At 45.0% G+C, this 20,036-nt stretch overlaps 1 protein-coding gene across 2 annotated transcripts in view; it reads right to left on the bottom strand.

Moving 5' to 3' along the window:
- Positions 1-18,455, bottom strand: part of LOC132815267 (sodium/potassium-transporting ATPase subunit beta-1-interacting protein 3-like) — a 450,311-nt gene extending 431,856 nt beyond the window's left edge. For both annotated transcript variants that reach the window (XM_060824089.1, XM_060824087.1), the window contains exon 1: positions 18,179-18,455. In XM_060824089.1, the coding sequence (XP_060680072.1) occupies positions 18,179-18,232 (54 nt within the window). In that variant the 5' untranslated portion in view covers positions 18,233-18,455. The remainder of the gene's footprint in view (positions 1-18,178) is intronic.
- Positions 18,456-20,036: the final 1,581 nt, after the last annotated feature.

Below are 20,036 nucleotides of genomic sequence, written 5' to 3'. Positions count from 1 at the left end.
TGATCATAATGAATGGTGGTGCTGGTTCGAAGGGCAGAATGTCCTACTCCTGCACCTATTGTCTATAGGTTTAAGAAAATTGATTTTTTCTTTGGAGGACCTTTGAATCTTAACAAAAGTTTTGACAGAATTTGCTCCATCTTAGTTGAGGCTCAATAAAGGTAAAATGATTGAAATTATGGGAGAAACACAAGGAATGGGTCAGAGATGTGCCAGCTTAATTCGAAGAGGACAGAATAAAGGTACTGGCTTACCCCAATATCCAACAACCCCTCTGTACAATAACACAAGGCAATCAGAGATGAGGAGAAAATACTCCTGTCATGAGTCGTGAACCTGTGGAATTCTGCTGGGACATTGAGTAAATTTAAAGTGCAAATAGGCAGGTTTTCAACTAGTAATTAGAATAGATTCCCAACAGTATGGAAACAGGCCCGTCAGCCCAACAAGTCCACACCAACCCTCCGAAGAGTAACCTACCCTGACCCTATATTTACGCCCGCCCAATGCCCTGAACACTATGGACAATTTAGATTAGATTAGATTACTTACAGTGTGGAAACAGGCCCTTCGGCCCAACAAGTCCACACCGACCCGCCGAAGCGCAACCCACCCATACCCCTTACCTAACACTATGGGCAATTTAGCATGGCCAATTCACCCGACCCGCACATCTTTGGACTGTGGGAGGAAACCGGAACACCCGGAGGAAACCCACGCAGACACGGGGAGAACGTGCAAACTCCACACAGTCAGTCGCCTGAGTCGGGAATTGAACCCAGGTCCCTGGCGCTGTGAGGCAGCAGTGCTAACCACTGAGCCACCGTGCCACCCAAAATGGGTTGAAGGATTATGGAGAGCGGGAAGGAAAGCGGAGTTGAGACAAAAAACAGAAGTTGCTGGCAAAGCTCAGCAGGTCTGGCAGCATCTATGAAGAGAAACGTGGAGGTGAGGCTGAGATGAGATCAGCCACTACGGTATTGAACAGCAGCACAGGCTCGAGGGGTGGAAGGGCCTACTCCTGCTCCTGGATCTTATACCTTTCTCATGTTCTTAGAAATGATCCCAGATTATTTCAAAGAAGATTTCAAAGTTTTCAATTAAATAGTTCCAGCCTGACTTATCCTCCTCTCAGAATCAAGGCTGCACAGTCAGAGGTAACGACGACAGCAACTTGCAATCATATAGCGCCTTTAAGATACAATAGTCTTCCAAGAAATTTGGAATACGGAGCAAACAGAGGTTTGTTCAAAGAATGGACCTTTGAGAGGAGAGTGGGATTGAGAGGCACTCGTCAGGGAAAGTGCAAAGGGATTGAAGGCACACATGCTGATGATGAGGTAAAATGGTACTCACACAAAAGGCTAAAATCAGAGGAATGAAAGGTTCAAGTGGAAAGTTCTGATGGGGTTTTTAGGGAAATAAAGCAGTGAGGCCATTAACATAAACACTGTGGCTACAAGAGTAGGCAGGGGTTAGGAATTCTGTGGCAAGCATTTGAATTTCCTACTTCTATTCTTAGTTTTTTGTTATTCTTAAATTCTTATGTATGATCCCAGATTAGAATTTAAAAGATAATAATTAAATTGTTCCTGCCTGGTGACATAAATCAGGAATGTGATGAAATGCCCTCCACTTGCTTGAATGAATATGATCTAAAGGACACTCAGATGCTCACTGCCATCCAGGACAAAACAGCCAAACTGACCGGATTCTTTACTATCAAGACTCAAAATAACTGACTACACCCACGGGTGTCCCCAAAACACCTGATTCAAACACCAAAACAAACAATGGGAGATAAATTGCTGCTGTAAGTAGATGGACAGAATGTGCGGTGAACTGCTCCTGTAGGACAGACTGGTTCTCACTGGCATTCAATGCTGATTGGCTTGTATTGAGTTGGTCACCCGTAAATGACAGGGAGAAGCAGCTTGTGATTGGAGGACCAGTGAGAAAATGGTAGGGTCAACTAAGCAAGACCACCAAGACCAGAGGGAATGGACCTGTCTGGATGAGGGGGAGCATTTAACACAGTGGTTGAGTGGTTAGCACTGCCTCACAGCCCCAGGGACCCGGTTTTGATTCCTGCCTCGGGTGACTGTGTGGAGTTTGCACATTCTCCCTGTGTCTGTGTGGGTTTCCTCCAGGTGCTCTGGTTTCCTCCCATCACTCATAGGTGGGCAGGCTAGGTGGATTGGCCATGGGAAATGCAGGGTTACAGGGATAGTGAGGGGGGGGTGGGGCTCAGCTGGATGCTCTTTGGAGGGTCAGTGTTGGCTGAATGGCCTGCTTCCACATGGTAGGGAATCTATGATTCTAGTTATGCCATCCATAATTGTTATTGTCATTTACTTTTGCCTGTTTTTTGGCCTGTTTGGCTTTTCCCCAGAAGGCGTTGAATCTTGGTTGGCTGTGGCTCAACAAGTGTCAGGAGCTCTCCAGTCCCTTCCTTGAAATGGCTGTTCTTTTGACGTGAAGGGGGACACAGACTGTCAATAAACTCAACCATGGGATGAGGGCACCTTGGTAAAATCCAGTCCAGACTTTATTCTATGTCCACACATATGCAACATAAGCCAGGAGTCACCTGCAAGTAATGCCTGTAATACTCGCTAACGTTATTCCTGAAAATTAGAATCTAAACAAAGATTAACTCAATCAATACAAATTAGAAAATTGAATCTGGGAGTTTCCTGATCTATACAGCTCAGTACTACACAAGGCAGTATATGTGCCAAATGTGCAGAAGGTAGTGCCAATACATTATTATCCAAACAACAATGGAACAACAATGAGAGACTTGGGTCAGTTCTCATTGGAAAGAAGAAGGCTAAGAGGGAATTTGATACAGACATACAAGATGATCAGAGGATTAGATAGGGTAGACAGTGAACGTCTTTTTCCTAGGATGATGATATCAGCTTGTACGATGGGGCATAACTACAAACTGAGGGGTGATAGATTTAAGACAGATGTCAGAGGCAGCTTTTTTACTCAGAGAGTGGTAAGGGCGTGGAATGCCCTACCTGCCAATGTAGTTAACTCAGCCACATTAGGGTGATTTAAACAATCCTTGGATAAGCACAGGGATGATGATGGGATAGTGTAGGAGGATGAGCTGAGGATAGTTCACAGCTTGGCGCAACATCGAGGGCTGAAGGGCCTGTTCTGCACTGTATTGTTCTATGTTCTATGAACAATTTAAGGTTAATATCCCTGCTCTAGTTTACATAGTGCACCTTATTTATAAAGGGAGGGCCCTGTTTTCCACAATTTCTTGGGCATAATTAGTAATCAAATCAAACACATCCTTGTTGTGCATTAAATATCTGGTATGTTTTATTTTGAAATTTTGTTAACCTTTATTTTTGTAAATGAAGGAAATAATGCAATTTACTGGAATGAAGGGATTAAGATTTACAAATGTTTAATGAGGAAGAAATAAAACTAAACTCACACTTTTACAAATACTGTTCCCCAAGTATGATGTGAAAAGAAAACATCTTTCCTTTGAATGGTTATCTTAATAGTGTTTGTCCATCTTTTACACTGAGACTCTGGGACACTGAGCACAGAGAGTCCTGGCTTAGTCAGCTGCATTCAGATTTCTCTGATCTGCATCAGAGTTCTTGTGCTGTAAGTAGGTTTATCATACAATGACAAAGAAGATAAGGTTGGCTTTCCAAATGCCATTAATAAAAATGCAAAAAGGGAATAATGTTTTCCATAAACAAAATATATTTTGTATAACGTTTTAGATGCTGCTTTACTAACGATACGTGTGTGCTGTTCATATGATAATAATACAATCTGAGCCTCCTGTCACACACACACTTTAAGCTTAGACTTGATCCGCTACGTGAAAGAAAGACTCTTCCCTTGAGAAAACCCCCATCTGGACAATATGAACCATGACGCTTTCGAGCTAAAGGGTGCTAGCTTAGCAGACTCCCTTGTTTAATTCTTTCTTCATATTAGCTGCCTTTGATTATGCTTGTCTTTTGAGGAATTGAATAATCCCAGAGGCAGATTCTCAGCCTCCAAAAGGCAAAGGCCAAACGAGGGCACCACTTACACTCCAAATGTTCATCATTTAGAAATAATCACTTTCTATCACTATTGTCGGCATACAAATGTAATGGCTGCTTGGAAGAGAAGATAACCTTTGTTTATATCTTGTCCGTCATTACCATATGCCATGGCCTCAGCATATGACTAAAGTTAAGTCGTGAACTAAACTGAACTAAGGACAGCCTTTGTTTGGAAACACAGTGCAAGTCTTTACTTTTGATTGTAGTTCTTTTCTTTAAACTGTTCTATGCTATATTCTATGCTATCAGATCGTATAGTCATTAAACACTTTACAAGGAAATAAGATACAATATCAAATAATCTGAGTTGAAAACGTAACTATAAACTTTCAGTAAATGGAATAATTCCAATATTATCATCAAACTATGTCAACACAGAACATAGAACATTGCAGCGCAGTACAGACCCTTTCGGACCTCGATGTTGTGCCGACCTGTGGATCCAATCTGAAGCCCATCAAACCGACGCTATTCCATTCTCATCCATATATCTATCCAATGACTATTTAAATGTCCGTAAAGTTGGTGAATCTACTTCTGTTGCAGGTTACTTCTGTCTAAGTCCCTACTACTCTGAGTAAAGAACCTATCTCTGACATCTGTCCTATATCTACCACCCCTCAATTTAAAGCTATGTCCCCTCAGGCTCTCACTGTCCACCCTATCTAACCCTCGGATTATCTTATTATGTCTCAATTAAGTCACTTCTCACCTCTCTCTCAAACAAAAACAGCCTCAAGTCCCTCAGCCTTTCCTCATAAAATATTTTTTTCATTGGGCCGTCTAAGTACTTAATAGAAAAGAGTAACAATGAACTTTAGGATGATCAAATTGCAAGCACATCTATCAAGTGGACAACTCATTCCAAAAGTCTCCCAAAAATAGATATATCAAATAACAACCCAACATTCAGCTCATAAACCATCTAATGTAGTTGGTCTATTTTTATAACTAAGCAGTAAACATGATTAAATGGTCCTGGTCAGTGTTGTTTCTGCCAGCTTTTGCTTCGTGATGAAACTCATTGTGGTTGATACTTAATGATCTTAAGCAGCACAGACTGGTTATCGGGGTGTCACTCTCTCCTCCTGAACCATAACACCATCTCCAAATATCAACCCACTGTTTCCAGAACATTCTCTAACCTAAACTCCTCCAGTGGCTTGTGCTTCCCCACCCGTTACAGGTCACTTTGATTTCTTCACTGTAACCATTGAACCTTTTGTACACTTCCAGCTTCCCCAGGACAGTCTGAGGGCTTCCTGCTACTTCACTGGATGGAGGCCAAGCAAGTTCCTTCAAGCACTGCCTTCCTTCACCTGACTGAACGTGTCTGATCAAACAATTTCGCACCTCCTTTAATCCAAATCACTTTCTTCAAATAAAAGGTGATGATTTGGATATCAAATGCATCCTAAGTCTATTTTCTTCATGGAAATATTTAACATTGTTTATTCCAGTCCTACTTGACAGTTCTCACACTACTCTCTTTCTGGTGCCATTGATGCCTGTTTCATTGCCATATTGCGCTCTCACTCTGAACGGAAACATTTTGCTTCCCATTTCCAACTTTCTTTTCCATGGCTCTTCTCCAGCTCTTCCCTTTTCTTCCTTGACTGCTCTCTCCATTTATGGTGGTAGAAGATGAATAATATTTACTCTAAGCCCAATAACCCCTAGAGCTACATCAACTACATGTCCTCAAACCCTGCACTATCCTCTGCCACCCTCCCCACCTTATCCCTTTCCCATTGCACCTCCTGAATTTTATCAACTGTTCCTTCCAGAAGGAGTAGTAATTCATGTGACAGAGCCATCGAGATGTACATCATGGAAACAGTCACTTCAGTCCAATGTGTCCATGCCGACCAGATATCCTAAATTAATCTAGTCCCATTTGCCAGCACTTGGCCCATATCCCTCTAAACCCTTCCTATTCATATACCCATCTAGCTGCCTTATAAATGCTGTAATTGTACCAGCGTCCACCACTTCCTTTGGCAGCTCATTCCACATATGCACCACCCTCTGTGTGAAAAATTTGCCTCTCAGGTCCCTTTTAAATTTTTCCCATCACACCTTAAACCTTTGCCCTCTAGTTTTGGACTCCCCTATTCTGGGGAAAAGACCTCGTCTGTTTACCCTATCCATGATTTTATAAACCTCTATAAGGTCGTCCCTCAGATTCCAATGCTCCAGGGAAAACAGCCCCAGACTGTTCAGCTTCTCCCTGAAGCTCAAATCCTCCAACCCTGGCAACATCCTTGCAAATCTTTTCTGGCTCAGAGAGTCATAAAGATGGGATGAAAATTTTTGGAACTGTTAAAATATCCAAAGCTTTTGAAGTTACTGTAAAATAACTTCTGTGAATGACAGGGCCATAACAATCCTGAAGAACTGACTGATGGAGCAAGACAATTTGCTTTCAGCTTGGCACTTTTTTGTGGATTGATATGCAAAATTAGCAAATTGCAAGTGTGGAACTGAAACATACAGACTGGGATGGTGTCAGGCAGCCCTTATCTCAGGCCAGAACACGGACTGTTGAGAAGAAATTTGAATATATACATAAAATATTTTTCACAACCCTCAGGACATTCCAAGGCACCTGACAGACAATTAAGTACTTTACTCAAAACTAGCCATTGTGGACACTATAGAGGAACATAGCAACTAACTCACACATAGCAAGATTCCAGACACAAGATGGTGATAAAATTCTAGCAGACATGGAGTTGTGAACAGGTCCCATTCTGTCATTTTGTACACACTTTGGAAGATAATTCAGAATAATCTAAAGCAGAGGAAGTTTGTAAATACAGGAAATGTTCATACATTGGGTTTTTAAAGTTAAAACCCTGTTTGGGATTGTGCTTGTAAGTCAGATGTTTGTAAATTGGGGACCCCCATGATCTGCCTTTTTTAAAGATGTTAACTCAGGGTTGAATTTTGGTCAGAAAACCAGCAGATGATTTTTTGTTATCTTCTTTGGAATGGTGCACGGTACACAGTCATCAAGTCATCAAGTCATACAGCACGGAAACAGACCCTTCCATTCAATTAGTCTACACCAATCATGTTCCCAAACTAAACTAGTCCCTTTTGTCTGCATTTGGCCCATAACTCTCTAAACCTTTCCTACTCTTGTACTTATCCAAATGTCTTTTAAATGCTGTACCTGTGCCCGCATCCACCAGTTCCTCTGGCAGCTCATTTCCCACACAGACCACTCTGTGGGCAAAAAGATTGACCCTCCTGTCTTTTTAAAATCTTTATCCTCTTACCTTAAAAATATGCCCCCTGGTTTTGACTCCCTCACCTTAGGAAAAAGACCCCTGTTATTCACTTCATCCACACTCCTCATGATTTTATAAACTTCTACAAGATCATTCCTCAACCCCCTATGTTCCAGTTATAAAGTCCCAACCCTTCTTTATAACTCAAACCTTCTATTCCCAGAAACATCCTTCAGAGATGGTAACATAATGTTGGAAATAATCTAGTGCTCTGAAGAAAGGGGGGAGATCTGTTCTTGACAATTATCCAGTTACTCATATTGGAAAGTACAAGTGTGGAATTGGGTGAGGAGAGGATTTAGTTTGGTTATGATGATTCCTGGTCAATTTGCAGACTGCTACCTATGTCTAGGTCCACACATGAGTAACAATTTATACAAAGAACTGGACAAGAGTCACGTGTGTGGAACACAACCATGTCAGACATTCAGAAGAGAAAGGGAAAGGAATAGAGAACATAATGTGAAAATATTGTATCTAGAGTGACAACAAGATACAATTTTTTTGGGTGGCACGGTGGCTCAACGGTTAGCACTATTGCCTCACAGCACCAAGGACCCAGGTTTGATTCCGGCCTCGAATGACGATCTGTCTGGAGTTTGTAGATTCTCTTTGTGTCTCCATGGGTTTCCTCTGGATGCTCCAGTTTCCTCCCACAATCCAAAGATGTGCAGGTCAGGTGAACTGGTCATGCTACATTGCCCATAGTGTTAGGTGCATTAGTCAGGGGTAAATATAGGGTAGTGGAAAGGGTCTGGATGGGTTACTCTTCGGAGGGTCAGTGTGGACTTTTTGGGCTGAAGGGCCTGTTTCCATACTATAGGGAGTCTAATCTAGTTATCAAGATTGTGATAGATACTGTACATTTACTTTCTATCACCTAGCACTGACTCTAATATAAAAACTCTCACTCGTTCTCTATAATAAAATGTATATTTATACGGAAGAGTTGTAGCAAGCATTAATTCTCAACAGACAACATTTATTCCCAAAGGCAAATTATTCAAGTATTACAGAGCATGTTCGAATCAACATTGGACAAAGTCAACATGGATTTCTGAAGATGAAATCACATCTGAGAAATTTGACAGAGCTTTTGCAGGATGTTACCAGAAGCGTTTCCAAGTAGAAATCAGTAGACGTAGTGTATTTGGATCTTCAGAATGTCCCACACAGGAAATTCATTAACAAAATGAAAGCACGTGAGGCTGGAGGTAACAAACTAGCAGAGAGCAGACAGAAGGAGTTACTGAGTCGTTCTCAGGTTGGGCAGACTAGGGTAGGGATAAGTGTTTAGCCCCAGCTTTTCACAATCTATTTCAATGATTTGGATGTCAGGACCCCGATGGTAATATTTCCAAATTTGCAGGTGATATAAAACGAGGTGGGAATGTATGTAGTAAGAGAGCACAAAGAGGCTTCTTCGAGGTAAAATTGACAAGGGTGGGTGAATGACTAAAAACATGGCAGATGGGTACGTGTGAGGTTATCCACTTTGGTTGGCAGAACACAGATGCAGATTATTTCCTAAACAGTGAGAGTTTGGAAAGTGCCTATATCCAAAGGGACACAATTTAATTCGTTTATAAATTATTGAAAACTAGCGTGCAGGGGCAGCAAGCAGTTCAGTAAACAAATGGAATGTTAGCCTTCGTCACACGAGGGGCTGAGTACAGGGGCAAAGGTGCCGGCTCTAAATGTATAGAACGCTAGTGAGACTGCACCTGTAATAGTGTGCACAGCTCTGGGACAGATAGAGAATTGGCTGACTGACAGAAGACAGAAAGTGGGGATAAAGGGGTCTTTTTCAGGATGGCAGCACATAACTAGTGGAATTCAGCAGGGGTCAGTGTTGGGACCACAACTATTCACGTTGTACATTAAGAATCTGCATGAAGAAACCAAGGCCATTGTTGCTAAGTTTACAAATGACACAAAGGTAAGTGGAGGGGCGGGTAGTTTTGAGGAAGCAGGTAGGCTGCAAAAGGGCTTGGATAGGCTGGGAGAGTGGGCAAAGAAATGGGAGATGGAATACAATGTGGGAAAGGATGAGGTTATGCACTTTGTAGGAAGAATAGAGGTATAGAGTATTTTCTAAATGGGGAAAGACTTTGGAAATCTGAAGTACAAAGGGTCTTGGGAGGCCTAGTTGAGGATTTTCTGAAGACTTGAATGCATGTTCCATTGGCAGTTGGGAAGACAGATGCAATGTTAACATTAACGTTTCAGGTCTGGAGACCCTTCCTCAGAACTCTGGGTCAGTGGAATCAAAACGTTAACTCTGATTTCCCTTCACAGATGCTGCCAGACTTGCTGAGCTTTCCCAGCACTTTCTGTTTTTGGTTCTGATTTACAGCATCCACAATTCTTTCAGATTTTTTAAAAATGTAATATTAGCATTCATTTCAAAAGCACTAGAATAGAAGAGCAGACATGTACTGCTGAGACAGTATAAGGCTCTAGTCAAAAGAGGGCACACCCTCCTCATTCCTGAAGAAGGGCTTATGCCCGAAACGTTGATTCTCCTGCTCCTTGGATGCTGCCTGACCTGCTGTGCTTTTCCAGCAACACATTTTTAAGGCTCTAGTCAGACCACATTTGGAATATTGTGAGCAGTTTGAGTCCCCTATCTACGAAAGGATGTGCTGGCATTGGAGGGTAACCAGAGGAGATTCACAAGAATGATCCCAGGTATGAAGGGTTTGTCCAATATGAGGAGAGAGTGAGGACTCTGGGTCTGTACTCAGCGGAGTTCAGTAGGAGGAGAGGGGATCTGATTGAAACTTACAGAATACCGAGAGGCCTTGTGAGAGTGATGTGGAGAAGATGTTTCCACTATTAAGAGACACAAGGACCTAAGGGCACAGCCTCAGAGTGAAGAGGCAACACTTTACATACAACATAAAACATAGAAAAATACAGCGCAGTACAAGCCCTTCGGCCCTCGATGTTGCGCCAATCCAAGCCCACCTAACCTACACTAGCCCACTTTCCTCCATATGTCTATCCAATGCCTGTTTAAATGCCCATAAAGAGGGAGAGTCCACCACTGCTACTGGCAGGGCATTCCATGAACTCACGACTCGCTGAGTAAAGAATCTACCCCTAACATCTGTCCTATACCTACCACCCCTTAATTTAAAGCTCTGCCCCCTCGTAATAGCTGACTCCATACGTGGAGAATTGAGATGAGGAGGAATGTCTTCAGCCAGAGGATGGGGAACACATTATGTAGAAGGCTGTGGAGGTCAAGTCATTGAGTGCATTTAGGACAGAGAGAGATAGGTTCTTGATTAATAAGGGGGATCAAGGGCTATGAGGAAAAACAGGAGAAACATCAGCCATGATCGAATGGCAGAACAGACTCAAGGGGCTGATGGCCTACTCCCACTTCTATCTCCCCAGTCGTAGCCGTGTTATAAAAACTACACATCAAGTGACTGTCATTGCACCATGACCACAAAATAATATTCTATCATTATCATAATCCTAAATTAATAATTTTATTTTCTGTGTGCAACACCACAGACTGATTGGTGAGCTGACTGGAATAATTTGTATTAATTTTTAAATAATGGCAAGAAAATTGAAAACAAAGTAGCTTTAATCTCAACGATAATCTGTACGAATACCTACACTTTGATTTGCCGTATTCAAAACACTATTGCAAATTCTTATTACAGCTCGGGGCTAAAAAGCAAAATCTCCACAATTCATTACAAACCTATTATGAAACTATCATCAATATTCTCACACTAATCTCTTCACTTTCTCCACAAGAAATGACACAGAAATAAAAAAATTTCATATCGTATTCAATGTATTTCAAAGGAAATGCTTTCATTTTTTGAGCTGTTGTAAAGCCAGAAATTGCTTACATCGAAGAGTGGATAGATTTTTATGTCACTTCCAGTTCACATCTCATCAGGTTAATCAATTAAATGAATGACCAGAATCCACAAAAGAATCAGTTCTATAAAACTCTATTCACACAATGATCTAACAGGAATAATGAATACAGGGTGCACTATTTTAGGATCTGAAATGTGCAGCCTTATTGAAGGATGACCTCTTGTCATTCAGTTTAACTTGCATTTCCTCAGTCTCCAAATACGCTGAATGCATCAATCCATTAATATGTTAATAGGTTTTAATAGCTGAAAAGAGTTATTCTTAGATTGAGAACATGCTACCTTTCATTCTCTCAGTACCCCAATCCTTGACCAGTGCCTTTATATCTGATGCAGAAAGCAATTCATATATAATTGTTTATTTTTCATAGAGTCATAGAGATGTACAGCATAGAAACAGACCCTTCAGTCCATGCCGACAAGATATCCCAACCCAATCTAGTCCCACCTGCCAGCACCGGCCCATATCCCTCCAAACCCTTCCTATTCATATACCCATCCAAATGCCTTTTAAATGTTGCAATTGTACTAGACTCCATCACATCCTCTGGCAGCTCATTCCATACACGTACCATCCTCTGTGTGAAAAAGTTGCCCCTTAGGTCTCTTTTATATCTTTCCCCTCTCACCCTAAACCTATGCCCTCTCATTCTGGACTCCCCGACCCCAGGGAAAAGACTTTGCCAATTTACCCTATCCATGCCCCTCATGATCTTATAAACCTCTATAAGGTCACCCCTCAGCCTCCGGTGCTCCAAGGAAAACAGCCCCAGCCTGTTCAGCCTCTCCCTGTAGCTCAGATCCTCCAACCTTGGCAACATCCTTGTAAATCTTTTCTGAACCCTTTCAAGTTTCATAACATCTTTCTGATAGGAAGGAGACCAGAATTGCATGCAATATTCCAACAGTGGCCTAATCAATGTACTGTACAGCCGCAACATGGCCTCCCAACTCCTGTACTCAATACTCTGACCAATAAAGGAAAGCATACCAAACACCTTCTTCACTATCCTATCTACCTTCACATATCTCCTATTCAAGGAGCTTTGAACCTGCACTCCAAGGTCTCTTTGTTCAGCAACCCTCCCTAGGACCTTACCATTAAGTGTATAAGTCCTGCTAAGATTCACTTTCCTAAAATGTAGCATCTCACATTTATTTAAATTTAAGTCTATCTGCCACTCCTCAGCCCATTGGCCCATTTGGTCAAGATCCTGTTGTAATCTGAGGTAACCCTCTTCACTGTCCACTACACCTCCAATTTTGGTGTCATCTGCAAACTTACTAACTGTACCTCTTACGCTCGCATCCAAATCATTTATGTAAATGACGAAAAGTAGAGGATCCAGCCCAATCCTTGTGGCACTCCACTGGTCACAGGCCTCCAGTCTGAAAAACAACCCTCCACCACCACCTTCTGTCTTCTACCTTTGAGCTTTTTAAAAATCTATATATTTCAAGTATATTAACTTGCAACGTTGTAATAAAAGTAGTTATCGGGAAAAAATCCAGAGTTGAGGCTAAAAGCCATATGATTGGATACCATTTTGGTCACTATGTTCTGGACCTCATCAAGTATTTAATGTTTCCAGAACATGTCAGACTCAAAACTATTACATTATGTTCTAAATATATAACAGTATATCAGGATTTTGACTACAGGTCATCTATCTATTCTCTTGGGAGACTGGTCCAGAAAATGGAAATGAAAAATTACATAAAAGGTACTTTAAATTTTGCGTTATGACCAACACTTTCTTGTTTATCTGTTCCAGGTAGGTCTGATCAAATCTATTTCATAATCAATTTATCACAGTGTAGTTTAATCCAAATCAATATCTGGCAATATACAATCCAAACTCCAATCTACTCAGTTTGTTTATATTAGCAGTCACATTAACCTGAATCAGACCTCCTTATCTCATGGTATTTAAATCTGTTGACTGATGTAAAACTCCATCCACTTAAAACTATCACATCTATATTAAAGCTAAACTCATCATAGTCTTACCAATCCATAGGGCTGCTCTCTCATTACAGAGGGTTAAGAGAGATCACGGGGGGGGGGGGGGGTGGTTTATACTGGGGGATCACCACTCCTCAGCTGAGGGGAGAGTTTGAGAAGGCAAAACATTCATGGTAACCTCAGCTGGTGTGGGAAATGTACCCAAGCTGTTAGCATCACTAACCAGCCTGTTATATCCCTGGATCATCTCCCAGCCCTTCTGAAAAGTCACCCACCTGGATATTTATCTCGCCAAAGATCTATTCAGTATTTCCAACACTTACTGTTTTAAGTTCAGATTTCCAGCATCTTTGGTATTTTTTTCTCCAGAAAATCCACAAACTAATTTCATTCCTTACAACTGGCTCACAAAAAGAAACAGCTTCACTTTCCTCTCCAAGTCCAAGGAGTGAGACTACAGCACTGGAGCCAGGCAGAGGAGGATAGATTCTTGATAAGCAAGGAAGGGAAAGATTATCGGGAAGGCAGGAATGTGGTTTTGAGTTCACAATCAGATCAGCCATTATCTTATTAAATACCTGAGCAGATTTGAGAGCAGAATGGCCCACTAAAGTTCCTTGTTCATATTCACCTTGCTGGCCATATTCCTAGTACAACAGTAATTTAATGTTTTTAACAACTCTTGCAAAGACACTTTTCCAATTATGGAATTAGCACTCGGAACAAAGAAAAATGATCAAAGTGCTGAAATAATACTCAGATTTAAAATTCATTAATTTGTTTCTAAATAGATGGTAAAGCCTCTCTTTAAATGAATGACATGTGAGTACCAAAATAAAATGTTTTACTAGCAATATAATTCAACCAGTTGTGAGCCCGCATGGAAACAGACCCTTCAGTCCAACCCGTCCATGCCAACCAGATATCCCAACCCAATCTAGCCCCACCTACCAGCACCCGGCCCATATCCCTCCAAACCCTTCCTATTCATATACCCATCCAAATGCCTTTTAAATGTTGTAATTGTACCAGCCTCCACCACATCCTCTGGCAGCTCATTCCATACACACTCCACCCTCTGCGTGAAAATGTTGCACCTTAAGTCTCTGGCCAAAGGACCTCTGTGCTGTAGGACTCTATGATTACACTCCAATCATAAAGTTTTTAAAAATCAGCTCTTTTACATGAAAATCCCCAATTATTCAGTTGTCAGTGCCAGCTGCTCTTGGCAGTGACAGTAACTGAAAACTAAAACTTCTGAAAGACCACAGGAATAATTATACAAATTGCAAATTAGGTTTGGAAATTAAAGAAATTAAACAATACACTGCCATTTTTCGCAACACGCAGAGGTTCCGAAATCAGTATTAAAATAGAATGAGATACTCAGATGCTGTGACCACAAAAATCAGGTTCGCCTCTGGGCTGCGTTCCAGTAGCTAATCTTGCCCTAAATAATAATTGGAACCAATTCTTTACAAAGTACTTCTGAGATGGAGAGAAGATATAGGAGCCAGGGTTCCTACTCGAGAGCACACATCATGGTTCCCTGCTGGAACCTGGGGGAGGGCATCAGATGGTAGCACCATGAGTTCAGTTCAGATCTTGCCAAGATGGCTAAATGGCACATGTAAACAATGGTCATTTGGGTGATGTATACATTGTCTATCAGCGTTTATACACTGACTGAGGTCATCATTAAGGAATCTCCTCGTCAACCTCTCCCCTCACCTGAGGCATGAGGACCCTCCAGTTAAAGCACCAACAGTCATCTCTTTCCAAGGAGCAAACAGCCCTGTGGGCCTACAGTGACTTTACCTGACACACCCTGACCACCCCACCCACCAACCCGAGACTGGAAATTCAGGCAAGCATGGGAGAAATTGTAAGGGAGTTGATGGAAAAGAAAAAGAAATAAACAAAAGATCACCTTTTAGCTATGGGACCTGTTTTTAAAAAGGATGATACTATAGAACTGATGGATGTTATGTTTTGATCACATTGACAGAGTGAGGCCTTCTGCACTACAACAAGAGGGACCTATCTTTTCATTACACATCTGAATCTAGGCTGACTTCACTCTTTATAAAACTGCATTGGACCCTTATGTTGGGCATTGATTAGAATCGATTAATAATCTGGATTTGAGGCAGTTTGGTCGATAAAACAGCTCATTTCTCAGTCAAAGATCTGAATATATTTACTGGGATACTGTGTCACTGAAATAACGGAATAAAAAATGGAGCAGGATTCACGCTCCCAGCGCTTTGATGGGAAGCAGTTTCCAGCGGAAAGGATACCGTCTTTTTCTGATAGAATATAATTTGAGCGTCCGGTTGCTATGGTGAAACTGAAAGAAACGACAGTATGAGTATCCCAGGTGGAGGCTATGTAAAGCAGCAGCAGCAGCTGCTGTCTGTGCTGGAGCTAAGAGCAGCAGGTATTCCTGGGGCAGCCTGGTCTCTCCCAGCTCATTCAGGGAGAGCCAGATGCTTCCTCCCTCTTAACATCCAATCAATAAAACCAGCAGCAATCCCTCTAACTCCCACATTATTCAACCGCCCGTGTTAATTCCCAAAGCTCGCCCTTACTGACACACACTCTCACTCACTAACTCACACACACTCATTCACACTGACACACTCTCACTCTCTCTCACACACACACATACAGACAAACACAAGGACTGAACCAGTGCCTGCAATTAATCATGTGCTGAAAAGATCAGCTCATTCCGGGCGGCACCGGCTTTCTGAACTATCCGCATCGTTAAAGAAATCAGCACTCACTTGGAACTGAGGACTCAGCCTCCCTGATACTGCTGTGGGTGGGTGTATGTTGGGGTGGTGTGTGACTGTGAGAGAGAGGAGTGTGTGTGTGGGAGAGTGAGAGACACAGAGTGTGGGAGAGACAGAGAGTGAGAAAGTGTGTATGAGAGAGTGTGAGCGACAGTGTGTCAATGAGTGTGAGTGTGTGTGAGAGTGGCGGAAGAGGGAGAGAGAGAGATTGGGTGTGTTTGTGGAGAGGTGGGGGTGATGTAGGAGGGGGGTCAGGACAACAATTTGCCCCTCCCTTCCTCAATAGCGACAAACAATGTCGAACCCCGATGACAGTTAGCCCAGAGTATGACCAGGCCTCCCATAATGAACCATCCTGATACACCACAATCCCAAACTGAAGGAGCCCTCCTTCCACATCAGCGACCTCACCAGAGAGCACTCAGGCAATAAGCAAGCTGTCCCCGGTTACACACACAGCGATCGGAGAGACACTACATTACAATTACAGAAACAACCCGAGAAATGGGTTTGGATGATCCGCTTCTCACAGAGAGCAGCTGCCCAGTTCAGTGTTTACTGCTGATGGATATGAACATTCAGGGTAGGACTGAATTCCTCAACCTGGGATTTCATCAAACTCGGGGCTGCCCTGTGCTCAGTAAACCCTGGGGCAGAGTAATATACACACACCGGTCTGCTGACAGCTCCCTGACACCGAGGATTCTCAGACTTCATCCTTTCAGTGTGGGATCACCACCACAGGGGATTGGTGTTTAACACAGATCCCCACAGATTAACACTAACCCAGCACTGATCCCCACACACTGACCCAGCACTGATCCCCACACACTGACCCAGCACTGATCCCCACACACTGACCCAGCACTGATCCCCACCACACTAACCCAGCACTGGTCCCCACCACACTAACCCAGCACTGATCCCCACCACACTAACCCAGCACTGATCCCCACCACACTAACCCAGCACTGATCCCCACACACTGACCCAGCACCGATCCCCACACACTGACCCAGCACCGATCCCCACACACTGACCCAGCACCGATCCCCACACTGACCCAGCACTGATCCCCACACTGACCCAGCACTGATCCCCACACTGACCCAGCACTGATCCCCACACACACTTACCCAGCACTGATCCACACACTGACCCAGCACCGATCCCCACACACTGACCCAGCACCGATCCCCACACACTGACCCAGCACCGATCCCCACACTGACCCAGCACCGATCCCCACACTGACCCAGCACTGATCCCCACCACACTAACCCAGCACTGATCCCCACCACACTAACCCAGCACTGATCCCCACACACTGACCCAGCACTGATCCCCACACTGACCCAGCACCGATCCCCACACTGACCCAGCACCGATCCCCACACTGACCCAGCACTGATCCCCACACTGACCCAGCACTGATCCAGCACTGATCCCCACACTAACCCAGCACTGATCCCCACACTAACCAGGTACATTCTCCACATTAACCAGGTCCAGTTGCCCACGTTAACCAGGTACAGTTGCCCACAGTAACCAAGTCCATTTCCCACGGTAACCAGGTACATTCCCCACAGTAACCAGGTACAGTTCCCCACGTTAACCAGGTCCAGTTGCCCACAGTAACCAGGTCCAGTTCCCCACAGTAACCAGGTATAGTTCCCCACAGTAACCAGGTCCAGTTCCCCACGGTAACCAGGTACAGTTCCCCACAGTAACCAGGTCCAGCTGCCCACAGTAACCAGGTCCAGTTCCCCACATTAACCAGGTCCAGTTGCCCACAGTAACCAGGTCCAGCTGCCCACAGTAACCAGGTACATTCCCCACAGTAACCAGGTCCAGCTGCCCACAGTAACCAGGTATAGTTCCCCACAGTAACCAGGTCCAGTTCCCCACAGTAACCAGGTCCAGCTGCCCACAGTAACCAGGTCCAGCTGCCCACAGTAACCAGGTATAGTTCCCCACAGTAACCAGGTCCAGCTGCCCACAGTAACCAGGTCCAGTTCCCCACAGTAACCAGGTACATTCCCCACAGTAACCAGGTCCAGCTGCCCACAGTAAGCGGTGTAACGGGCTGGGGTCTGGTTACTGTTGTACTCACCAGCTGGAAGGTGCAGAGGATGGTGAAGGTACAGCGTCCTGTGCAGCACCCCATTGCAGCCCGGGCTCAGCTGCTGCTGGCGTCGGGGGGAGGTGACCCTCCGCAGCCCCGCACCGCAATGGGAGCGAGCCCCCGGGCTCCGGCAGAACAGCAGCAGCAGCACCAGCAGGAGTGAGGGGGTGAGGGAGGAGGGGGCTGCCATACACAGGGCACGGGCCGGGCTCCGGGACTCACTCACACACGGGGCTGGGGGTCCCGGGGGTGGGGAGGGAGGGTGGGGGGGGAGAGGCTCCGCTCCGAGGCGGCTCCGCTGATGCTCTGCCTCCGGCCGCAAACTTGAATGGAGTTGGTGCGGTTTTCAGCAACGTGAGCCGTCAGGGCGCTGTGGGCGGGGCAGCTCCTCCCCAAATCCCAGCACACGGTGGGGAAAGGGAGGACCCAGCGCTGGGATCCCCATCAGCTGGGAATCTGTCAGCTGGGAGTCTGTCAGCTGGGAATCTGTCAGCTGGGAATCTGTCAGCTGGGATCCTGTCAGCTGGGATCCTGTCAGCTGGGAGTCGGTCAGCTGGGATCCTGTCAGCTGGGAGTCTGTCAGCTGGGAGTCTGTCAGCTGGGATCCCCATCAGCTGGGAGTCTGTCAGCTGGGATCCCCATCAGCTGGGAGTCTGTCAGCTGGGAGTCTGTCAGCTGGGATCCTGTCAGCTGGGAGTCTGTCAGCTGGGAGTCTGTCAGCTGGGATCCTGTCAGCTGGGAATCTGTAGCTGGGATTCCCATCAGCTGGGAGTCTGTCAGCTGGGAATCTGTCAGCTGGGATCCCATCAGCTGGGAGTCTGTCAGTTGGGAGTCTGTCAGCTGGGAGTCTGTCAGCTGGGATCCCCATCAGCTGGGAGTCTGTCAGCTGGGATCCCCATCAGCTGGGAGTCTGTCAGCTGGGAGTCTGTCAGCTGGGATCCTGTCAGCTGGGAGTCTGTCAGCTGGGAGTCTGTCAGCTGGGATCCTGTCAGCTGGGAATCTGTAGCTGGGATTCCCATCAGCTGGGAGTCTGTCAGCTGGGAATCTGTCAGCTGGGATCCCATCAGCTGGGAGTCTGTCAGTTGGGAGTCTGTCAGCTGGGAGTCTGTCAGCTGGGATCCCCATCAGCTGGGAGTCTGTCAGTTGGGAGTCTGTCAGCTGGGATCCCCATCAGCTTGGAGTCTGTCAGTTGGGAGTCTGTCAGCTGGGATCCCCATCAGCTTCGAGTCTGTCAGCTGGGAATCTGTCAGCTGGGATCCCCATCAGCTGGGAGTCTGTCAGCTGGGATCCCCATCAGCTGGGAGTCTGTCAGCTGGGAATCTGTCAGCTGGGATCCCCATCAGCTGGGATCCTGTCAGCTGGGAGTCTGTCAGCTGGGATCCTGTCAGCTGGGAGTCTGTCAGCTGGGATCCCCATCAGCTGGGATCCTGTCAGCTGGGAATCTGTCAGCTGGGATCCCCATCAGCTGGGATCCTGTCAGCTGGGAATCTGTCAGCTGGGATCCCCATCAGCTGGGAGTCTGTCAGCTGGGAGTCTGTCAGCTGGGATCCTGTCAGCTGGGAGTCTGTCAGCTGGGATCCCCATCAGCTGGGATCCCCATCAGCTGGGAGTCTGTCAGCTGGGAATCTGTCAGCTGGGATCCTGTCAGCTGGGAGTCTGTCAGCTGGGATCCCCATCAGCTGGGAGTCTGTCAGCTGGGATCCTGTCAGCTGGGAGTCTGTCAGCTGGGGGTCTGTCAGCTGGGATCCCCATCAGCTGGGAGACTGTCAGCTGGGATTCCCATCAGCTGGGAGACTGTCAGCTGGGATTCCCATCAGCTGGGAGTCTGTCAGCTGGGAATCTGTCA

This window comes from Hemiscyllium ocellatum, chromosome 4, assembly GCF_020745735.1.
Source record: "Hemiscyllium ocellatum isolate sHemOce1 chromosome 4, sHemOce1.pat.X.cur, whole genome shotgun sequence".
Taxonomy (NCBI): Eukaryota; Metazoa; Chordata; class Chondrichthyes; order Orectolobiformes; family Hemiscylliidae; genus Hemiscyllium; species Hemiscyllium ocellatum.
This window is presented reverse-complemented; position numbering and strand designations above follow the sequence as displayed.